The sequence below is a fragment of the Trachurus trachurus genome (assembly GCF_905171665.1).
Source record: "Trachurus trachurus genome assembly, chromosome: 1".
In the NCBI taxonomy this organism is placed as follows: domain Eukaryota; kingdom Metazoa; phylum Chordata; class Actinopteri; order Carangiformes; family Carangidae; genus Trachurus; species Trachurus trachurus.
Genome location: NC_139891.1, coordinates 2,855,746 through 2,866,912, shown reverse-complemented (window position 1 = coordinate 2,866,912; position 11,167 = coordinate 2,855,746). Strand labels below are relative to the sequence as shown.

Sequence of the window (11,167 nt, the reverse complement as noted above, 5' to 3'; positions counted from 1 at the left end):
TTTCATCATCATTCACTGGAGGTTTATCATCTGCTCTCCTCTCTCTGTCAGAAGGCTGATGCAGTTTTATTACAGGACAGAGAAAAGAAGAAAACTCTGGACAAAGTTTTCACTGATGAAAGCTGGATGGAAGTAGCCTACACGTCTGTGGTCCTGTGAATTAATCAGCTGGGATAACCCAGTGACAACATACTGTACATGTCATAACACAGAAAAAAACATGAATTTAACTAGCGCGGATAAAACTTTATTCTGTGTTTACTAACGGTGAAAGGTGGCTAAGGGGACAACTGAGCTGAAGCTGCTGCTTGTTGCCAAGACGACCATTGCTGCTAATGCTCAAGTTCAACTGAAGGTGGCTTGTTAACTTGTTTACAATGACATCAATCAACCGTGTTAGTGAAAGAGTTGGGGGCATCCTCAGAGGCGTGCTTTCTTTGAACAGAGAGAGAGCAAACGGTGGTGACGGTTCCTTTCCTCACCACAAGTGATGAGACACTGGAATATGATGCAACGTTTTATAATTTTCTTTAAAGGTCAGCAGCCGTTTGGATGCTTGGCGATACACACCACTAAATTGGGTGTGGGTGTGATGGTATCTAAGTAATTAAAATGGTACATTATTCATCAAAGTGTTCCACAATACTCCATGATAATAAAATATAATATAATAGTATATAATAGTATATAATATAATATGATATGATTAATATAATATAATAATATACACAATGGGAATTCCATGCTCAACAAAAGTTAGTATTTAGGAGGAAGACAATGTGAAAATGTGGTGAGGTTATCTGATAACACAGCAATGCAAACATGATGATGCAAAACTGGGAAAATATAAAATGGTCACAGCAGCCGAAGACTGTGCCTGCGCTCCAACCAGGTAGGAATGAGAGGTCGGCCATGGAGAGAAAATGCTGTGTAAACAGATGAATCTTTGCTCTGTTGTGGCATGCTTATAACAGCAGCCATATGTGACGTAAACACCGCTCCACAGATCCACCCTGTCAGGACCGGCTGCTGCCGTCGACTGAAACCTGCAGCACAAAGCAGCACTTCATTACATCATCGGGTCAAAGAACGCAGTTTAATCCTGTGGCCTATAGGCAATGACAGAATTTAAAGCTGCACTCCATATATTTAAAACAGTGAATCAAATGACTGTGTAGATAACTGACAACGGACCCCTCACTTGCACTTTTAGCATACTTGAGCTCATTGTTTAGTGATCTGGCCCACAACCTTACTGTTATTGAGGACCCAGTGAAGACCAAACCAAGCAAAAAGGATAGTTACTGAAATATTACGTTCACTAGGAGGCCATAAGCACAGTTCCATATGATCGCTACTGTTGCTCTGTTTCTGCTGGATGTGTATAGGCAAATGTTTGTCACAATGTTCACTGTATTTGGTCATGCTGGTGTTTTTTTTTTTATTATTGTTTTTTGTGTCGCAAATGAGCAAATGATAATCTGAATTGTCCTTAAATCCATGCATCCAAGGATCAGGCTCCTGTGGAAGCAAATAATTCTCCTGCCAATACTCTCCAGATGTTCCTCATCGAGTGGCTTCATACGGTTCATCCAACTCCTTCTCCATCCAAATCCAGCTTGATAACTGTTTACATGTTGGATCGAGCCGTCGCCCTATATGACCATTAGTGTGTGAAAGCCTTATCTCTCAGCACACATTATTAATTAACTCTGTGTTGTGTCAGACACTGTCATTTTCTAATGCTCAACACTGGCATAAATCATTTAGCAAAATGTGCTGTATGATGACAACCGTTGAATTAACAACACACATCACAGAAGCATCAGAAATTACTTAGGTTAAATTGTTCTGGAATGCCAACATTCATAATAAATAATGTACGATCAGTAGTTCTGTAGAGAGCAGTATGAGCTGACAGTTTAACCCACCATTAGGATGTATGTAAACCATCACAGATATTAGGCTGTTAGGAAGCTTGCATTATTGGATTCACATGACTGCTGTATTTATGTATAGAAGATAAGAAATAAAAAGTAGTTTTTGAAAGGTCAGCCAATTATTACATATTGACTATTATATAATTTTTTATTTTATTCTATCCTTTGTTGATGTTATTATAGATAGATTCATTATATTTTCTTTTATTATGGTCAGTAGAAATAAATTGACAACTTTTTTTCTTTAAAGTGATTGTTGTAGTACATGTTTTAGTTGTGGAGACTGTAAGAAAAATGTAATAAAAAGTTCAAAAACTTTTAATAAGTTAAATATCATGGTGTAATAACTTGTATTTGATCTATTATTGCCCTGTTTTAAATAAAAATATATAATGTGTCCATGTTTAACATTTATAGTGAATCATAATAGGAAGACAGTAGCCTAATTATTTTGTGAAATTCATTTGCAGTCCCCAAAGGCATCATCATACAAATTATTATTAGCCTACTCATAAATGCTACACCACTTGTTTCCAGTCAGTGAATCTGGACAGCCTATCACATAAGAGGTATCTATGAGGCTACAGTCACAAGATATTAGATAAGATATTAAGATATTTCTGTTAAACAATTTTCACCTGGCTTTTCTCTTAAGTTTTCTCTTACTCTTACTTCTTGCCTTTAGAACACTTTAAAATGAGACAGAGGATAAACCAGTGTGTGGCTAAAATGTTAATAGCCTATCATTAAAATGGTTGTATGGTTTTAGAATGTTGCCTTTAGGAGCCACTGGAAAAAGCTTGACTTTTAAGTATATTTTTTGGGGCTTTTTTTGCCTTTAATGTACAGGACAATTGAGAGAGAAACAGGAAATGGGAGGCAGAGGGGGGGGGGGACACGCAGGATAGGGCCGGTTGATGCGGGATTCGAGCTGGGGCCGCCTGCAGTGAGGACTATGGCCTCAACACATGGGGCGGGTGCTCTACCAACTGAGCTAAACACCCCCTCTTGACTTTTCTTTTTGTAGTTTAACAAAATCTGACAACACTTTGCAAAAACATCTGACACGCACACGCATGCACACACGCGCACACACACACGTTTGTACAGCAGTCGTTGTGAGGACACTCAACCCTAACCCTAACCCTGACATAATGCTTTCCCTAGCCTCTTACCCTAACCTTAACCATCCAAAACCATCATAATTTAAACCAAATTATAACCTAGTCTAAACTAAAGTCTTAACCATCAAACAGCCCCTAAGTAGGCTAAGTGAGGACCGGCCAAAATGTCCTCACTTTCCCAAAATGTCCTCACTCTAATGGTTTAACATTCAAACTGGTCTCGTATAGCTGTACAAGTATACACCCACACACACCCACCCACCCTCACACACACAGACACACAGTGCAAATACTAAACAGTACAGAAAGAAAGAAAGAAAGAAAGAAAGAAAGAAAGAGATATTACAGTAAATATACAGAATCTACACTAATAAAGGTTAAAGGTGTATTCTTTTGTTCTTCTACTTCTACAACTGCTGTTTCACAGAAATGTCGTCTGTGATGAGGTTTTCCAGTCAGTGATATAAGATTTCCATGATAGTTAGAATTGTAAATGCTATTTATATTGAGGAGGAACTTCTCTGATATCATTCTGAGCTGAAAAACTACCAATATAGTCCAGTAATTTTAGGCCAAAAAAGGGGTCAACGTTAAACAAATTGCAACAGAAGCAAACTCAACTGGTTTTGTATCCTCAACATGTCCTGAGTGAGGGAAAAAAAGCCCCGAAGAATCCCATTAGGGGAAAGTTTAGAAAAACACCCAAACATATCCCATTTATACGCATATAAAAAATATTTTTCACGTGAATAGGGTAAAATTTGTAACCTTTAGATATCTCCATGAAAATTACTGAGTTGATTACTTACATTAAGACAAACAAAAAATGTATTACAAGTTTTTTGAAATTATTTGTTAACATGAGCAAATTTGCATAAATCTGCATACATTTGCATAAATCACACCGTTTTGACGGCACATGTATATATGAAGTTGCTGTGGTGGTACCGGCATGAAAATTGGAATAAGTTGACTCCATCGGTCAACCGACAAGTTGACCACTTTAAATTTCAAGATGACTGCAATTTTTCAAGAAGCCACATCCTTAGTAGAGCAGGTATGACATGCTCCGTCTCTATTAATGCTCATGGGCCTAAATTGGTTCCATTCCTTAAGTTTTTTAACTGTAATATGTTAACAAGATTGAACAAGACATTTTCACCTGCTCTACCCAATGTTTAGATCAGGTGCTGTATGCAAATTAGCCATATGTAATTGGATTATGCACTGTTGGCTCATGTCATACCTGCTCTACTAAGGATGTGGCTGTCTTGAAAAATCAACCAAAACCCGGCCATAGCAGCGTATTTCAGTTTGTGCGTATCGGGGGATTTTACAGTCATCTTGAAATTTAAAGTGGTCAACTTGTCGGTTGACCGATGGAGTCAACTCAATCCAATTTTCATGCCGGTACCACCACAGCAACTTCATATATACATGTGCCGTCAAAACGGTGCAATTTATGCACATTTATGCAGATTTATGCACATTTGCTCATGTTAACAAAGAATTTCAAAAAACTTGTAATACATTTTTTGTTTGTCTTAATGTAAGTAATCAACTCAGTAATTTTCATGGAGATGTCTAAAGGTTAAAAATTTTACCCTATTCATGTGAAAAAAAATGTTTTATATGCGTATTAATGGGATATGTTTGGGTGTTTTTCGAAACTTTTCCCTAATGGGATTCTTCGGGGCTTTTTTTCCCTCACTCAGGACATGCTGAGGATACAAAATCAGTTGAGTTTGCTTCTGTTGCAATTTGTTTAACCTTTTCTCATAAAATGACTGGACTAATAGGCTACTTAAGAAGGCACCTGTATTATGCTTGTGCATGTGTGCAATATGTTTTCAACATATTGATGTGAGTCCTTAAGGGGCTGTAAAGACTGTAACTGGTTCATTACAGTAAAGATGCAGGTATAACAAAAATTGACATATCCCTTTCTCTTTTTTTGCCCCATAGTTTTTCTTAATCAGTTGATAGGCTATAGAAAAAAATAGCAACATAGAATAAGTGAGTTACTGTTAAATGTAGGTTATTATGGTTTACAACAGTTTACCATTACTTGGTCATTTCTCTACCAATTACCACTAGCCTACCGCGTCACGTTGACTCATGTGCTTGACTGCTTTTACACGGCGGTGCAAATGAAATGTCCGAGCTTACACCCGGCACGCGAAGGCACCATGAGCTGGAACCGGAAAGTGAATCAGACAAAACAGGAAGTACTTCAAACACAAGCCGTAGAGGCTCCGTTAGCTAGCTAGCTAGCTTTAAACTCGGACTGTTCCGCTCTTCATCGGTAAAGAACCGGTGTCTGTGTCCAGTTTTACTTCTTGTTGGACTGAATCGACTCATCTTTCAAAATGGGGGGAGGCGACCTGGTAAGAACGAGCTGTCTCAACTATTATGAAGCGCGTTAGAGTCTGATAAAAACAAACACCACTCACACATAATCACACAACACATAACTTTGGTGTTATAAAGATACTGGTCTCTGTATTGATTACATTACTACATAGCCATCACAACTCGACTCAGAACCTATTGGGAACTGTAAAAGGCTGCAATTCAGCTCAGCAAAACTTTACACGGATAGTTACAACTAACGTAACCAGCCAACCCAGGTTACTTTACCTGTTAACCTAACCAGTCAGTGTTTCTCAACCTTGGGGTCGGGACCCCATGTGGGGTCACCTGGAATTCAAATGGGGTCGCCTGAAATGTCTAGTAATTGATACTGCTAAAAAATATATATTTTTAAACTAATTATTCTTTTTAAAAGTATGATTAAAAACACCACACACAATCTTAAACAACTGTATTCTATACTTTAACTTTCTCGAATATAAATCGAGTTCAAATAAAATGCAGCATGCTGTGTTAAGCCCTGACAGATTTGATAAGATGTGTTAATTTGTCTTCAACCAGAACCTGAAGAAGAGCTGGCATCCCCAGACTATGAAAAACATTGAGCGGGTTTGGAAAGCTGAACAGAAATATGAGGCTGAACGCAAGAAGATTGAGGAGCTCCAGAAAGAGCTGAAAGAGGAACGGTCCCGAGAAGAAATGACCAGACATGCGGAGGACAGCGGTACCATTGCCAAGTTAGTTCTCTCTCATCATCATCATCATCAATGGTGTTGTATTGGTTAAAGGAAAAAGCATAGTGTCTGAGTGATGTTGTATTTGTGGGTTGATGACAGAAAGAAGGATGACCGGCTGGACTGGATGTACCAGGGCCCCGCAGGTCAGGTGTCCAGAGACGAGTACCTCCTTGGACGTCCCATTGACAAGCAGATTACCGACCAATACGAGGAGCCAGAGAGCGGTCCGTCAGCTGAGACCGGCCTCCTGCCCGGATCCATCTTCAACCCCGCCACTCCGGCCTCCAACCTCGACCTGGCTGCCAAGATCAGGGAGGACCCGCTCTTTGAAATCAGGTTAGTCTCTGTGTGATTTCTGGTTGTTGCTGGATGATGTTTCAGTGGTGGTGGTAAATAAACTGATATTTTGTTTGTGTTCTCAAGGAAACGTGAGGAAGAAAAGAAGAGGGAGGTCCTGACTAACCCAGTGAAGATGAAGAAAATCAAAGAAATGGTAATAACTACTTTCATGTGAATTAAAGCAGAAGTAAGCGATATTTTTGTGTTAGTATAAGTCTTAAATAGTTATATCTTCCGACAGCAATCACTTACATAGAGTGTTTGGTCTGAAACACGGGTCTGTCAGTCACTCTGCACCGAGGCGAGGAGAAAACTTTTCTCGTATCCTACAATTTTTATCCAATGAGGAGAGAGAACGACATGAAGGGCTGTGTGTGCAGCCAAGGGATGCGCGTGAATGTGGTGACGTAGGGACTAGGACCAATAGATCCATGACGAGGGCGGGGGCTGCTAACTCCATCGGCTGACAAGACGTCATGGTGGGTTCAAGGCAGCCCGTAACTCGTGTTTTTCCGACCTGTGAAGTCGTAGACCAGTTCGATCTGGTACGAGTTCACAGGTCGGAAGTTACGAGTGGCCGTTATAGTGACTTTCACAGGTAAAACAGGTCGGAAAAACACGAGTGGGTTGTCTGGAACGCTACAAAGTTGTAAGTTGTGACTTGAAGCTGTAATTTACGGTTTCAAAAGCCTGCCTGGAACGCAGCATTAGCCAAAACGACCGGATCGCTTACTTCTGCTTTAATGTTGTTATTTGTAATAACTGTATATTGCAGTGTTTTTCAACCTTGGGGTCGGGACCCCACGTAGGGTCACCAGGAATTCAAATGGGGTCGCCTGAAATGTCTAGTAATTGATTAAAAAATAATTACTGATAAAAATATTTATTTAACTTACTTTTTTTTTTTAAATTATGATTAAAAACACCTTATACAATCTTAAACAACTGTATTCTATACTTTCACTTTCTCAAATATAAATTGAGTTAAAATAAAATGCAGCATATAAAAATACGGCCGCGATCACGGGGTCGCCAGAAATTTGTGATGTCAAAATGGGGTCACGAGCCAAAAAAAAAGTTGTGAACCACTGGTATATCGATTAAGACGAAGTTTCCTTTCAGATGATTTTTTTGTATTTCATTATGGAAGCTCTCAATCATTTATTTTTTTCATGTTTGCTTTTGTTACAGCTGCGCCAGAATCTTGACAAGAAAGACAAGAAAAAGAAGAGGAAGAAGGACAAGAAGGAGAAGAAAGGGGACAAAGAGAGGAGGAAGGAGAAGAAGCACAAGAGGAGGAGTTCAAGTTCGAGCTCAGAAGAGGAAGACGAGAGGAAACACAGGTAAATAACTGGAACGTACAATGACTTATGTGTAACTACATGCATGCTGAAGGACCATGTTGTCTGTAATGGGATTTCCACTCATGACTGTGTTGGGACATGGAGGAGATTGATTCAGTTGCTTCTATTTCTGTCTCTGCTCTGTTTTCAGCTCACATTCACGAGACCGCTCCTCATCAGACAACAAGTCTCGTTCCCATCATGTTCCAGGCTACGGCCTACTGGTCAGTACGCAGCACAGACGCAACCTTCCATTTGAATGGTTTGATATTGTGTCCTAACCTTTTTCTCTTCTCTTCTCAGATCCCTGCCGGCAGACAACACCACTCCTCTGCTCCCTCTAACCACTCAGGGCGCCGGGAGAGGAGCCGCACCAGGTCGCCTCACAGGAACCACAGGGACAATCACTCCTCCTCCTCTTCCTCACACCGGAGCGACAGGAAGGTGGAGCCCAGAGGTTCCAGCCCACAGAAAGAGCGCTACCAAAGACAGAGGAACAACGTGTCTAAGTATGAGTTCACAGAGCTTCAGACAGTGTATACAATACACTAGTCAAGGATCATGCCAAATATGATATCCAATACTGAATTATACAGCATGTGCATTTAAATCATTACAATCATAGGGAGTTATACCATTCATGTAATGTTGTTATTATAATGTTAGTGTTTAATTTCCTATAATGTTGCTGCCATGGTATATGCATAGTTTGTGCGATCGCAGCTCAATTTTTTCAAAACCATACATCCAACTAGATTTTTTTTGGTAAGTTTATTTTCTATAATGTGACCCACCATAGTTACAAACATATACACACAATAAAATAAAATAAAAACAGAACAAAACTAAGCATGTAAATGAAGGACATAATCAACCTAAGTTAGCACATAAGAAAAGATCAGAAACTAAATTATCAAACTCCCCCCTCCCCTATACACCCCTGAAACTTTACTTCCATCTGTCCATGTGTGGTTGAAATTCATATTTTCAGGAATCTTTTTTTTTTTTTAAGTATATCTTTTGGGACTTTTTGCCTTTAATTGATAGCGCAGTGAAGGCAGGGAATGGGGAGGCAGAGAGAGGGGAGGAATGACACGCAGCATAGGGTCGCCCGAGTCGGAATACGATACGGACCGGCTGCAGCGAGGACTGTAGCCTCTGTATACTGGCCGCCTTCAGGAATCTTTCTCAGTCTCATTCTATCTACCAACTAGATTTAAAGTGTTGGAGCATGAGCCACCAAGCAAGCACCAAGTCTCTAAATGCTGTTGAAATTCTGGCGGTAATCATAGACTGACGAAGCGCTCCAGACCTACAACAAAAGTTCCTCGACTTGCAAAATCAGTAGGGGAGAGTGGGGTAAGATGAGTCGGTGGGTAAGTTGACCCACCCCTTGTTTCTAGGAAACTATAGGAAAAAATTAGCGTGTGACCAAATATTTGGGAGGCAGGCATCATTTCATGGAGTCTGTGAAGGTTAGAACCACGTGAGTAAATTGGTTTAATATTTCTGACCCAAAAATAATTTTTCACTCTCGCAAGTGAATTTTGTCGATCATAAGTTTTATGAGAATTGTGTTTAGACCAAAAGAGATTATTGTAAATTTGTTTTATACATGGGTTGTGAAAGTGCACAATTTTAGCTGTGGGAGTAATAAACCCAAGCTAAGGTAGCTGTGGGGTAAGTTGATCCATTTGGCCAGGGGTAAGTTGAGCCACCTATCCTATACACTTAGTGAATATATTTTGGCTGTATATGTCCAAATGATTAAATCAAGATTCTGTATGTTTGTGATTACGGTAAGTATGTTCCTATAAACAGGAAAAGTTGTTTATAGTGTGCCAAACTTTACTTTCAAAGAAAAATATCTGGGATTCTTCCCAAGATGCCACGTAATTGCAAAACTCCCCAAATCTCAGAAAGTTGGTGGCTCAGCAGGAAGTCCCTGCAGTTTGTGTTCACCTGTAACCTGGACAGATGAAATATTAAGTAAAGGGGGAGGTAGGAGATGGATGGAAGGAAAGAAGGGGGTGGGTTGATCAATTTACCCCACTCCTATGGTCAACTTACCCCATTCATGGGGTAAGTTGAGTCACAAGACCACTTTTTTTGAACATGCTATATTTTTACTCATTCTGTTAATTTGAAGGGATGCAAAACATCCTGAAATATATGCAGATGTGTTAGTTAGCAACAAAACTATAATTGTCTTGATGTAGTGATCCTGAATACAAAAAGTGGCTCAACTTACCCCACTCTCCCCTACTGTTCTGACCATTTAAATTTGATTATTTGAATCAGAAAATGTTGTTTGAAAGGTAATACTACTCCTACTCCTCGATTTCATTGTCATTTTTCACATTTATTTTCTGTCTTGTGTAGGAAACTCTCTGCAGAAGACCTGGAGCGTAAGAGGCGGGAGATGATGGACGAGGCCAAGCAGAGGGATGAGGACAGGGAGGATAATGTGAAGAGATACAAGAGGCAGGAGGAGCAGGAGAGACAGCGGGAACAAAATGTCAAGCAAGACCGCCATGCCGGCTTCATCCAGTAAGTTTCTGAGCAACAGGCCGTTGTGTCTTTTCAGGACTCGTGTCTTTTGTTCTGTTTTTAATGCACTTTCTTTTCCTTTTAAAATCTCATGCGTGTAACACCACACCTTTCTCTCTTTCTCTCAGTGACATGAAGTTGGAGAGCGCCGCCAGCTCTTCCGTAGAAGACAGAGTGAAGAGGAATATCCACTCCATTCAGAGGACGGCAGCCTCAATGGACAACTTCATGAGGAGATGAAGACAACACACGTAGCACACTGTGCATGAACTCACTGCAAAGAATTGTTATCCACTCACCTATCTGTCTGACCTATCTATCTATCGAGGCAGTAGGATGGATGGAGTGGAATGATAACAGGGAATTTGTTTGACTTTTATTCTGAAAGCTAATTTCCACAATGGGAACATAATTTATATTTCAGACAGCTATAAACAGCCTGTCATGGCTGATCGGTTCTAGATGTTTTCTGGTCAACCAGCGCCCCTTTAATGTTCATATAATCTGAACTCTGTACAGTATATGATTTTTCTTTTTACAATACAACAGGACCTGCTTTTATCTCAAATGTTTTTTTGTAAAATGTTTGTTACTTAGTTTACTCCTGTGAGTAGGAATGGGAATAAAAATATTTCCAGAGCTCCAATATTTGTTTGTTTGTTTTCCTCATAAAACAAGCCTGTGTTGGCACATTTTGTATTTTGCTTGATGAAAGAAACCTCAAAGCATGAACTAAACCAAGTATTCACATCATAATAATC

General features: G+C 39.8%; 1 protein-coding gene across 1 annotated transcript; it reads left to right on the top strand.

Moving 5' to 3' along the window:
- The first annotated feature begins 5,298 nt into the window (after positions 1–5,298).
- On the top strand, positions 5,299–11,042 carry cwc25 (CWC25 spliceosome associated protein homolog). The gene is made up of 9 exons (XM_083978518.1): positions 5,299–5,451; positions 5,999–6,174; positions 6,274–6,510; positions 6,598–6,667; positions 7,705–7,856; positions 8,008–8,080; positions 8,160–8,365; positions 10,239–10,406; positions 10,535–11,042. Exons 1-9 carry the CDS (start codon positions 5,434–5,436, stop codon positions 10,644–10,646), a joined length of 1,212 nt encoding a protein of 403 aa, XP_083834644.1. The 5' UTR covers positions 5,299–5,433; the 3' UTR covers positions 10,647–11,042.
- Positions 11,043–11,167: the final 125 nt, after the last annotated feature.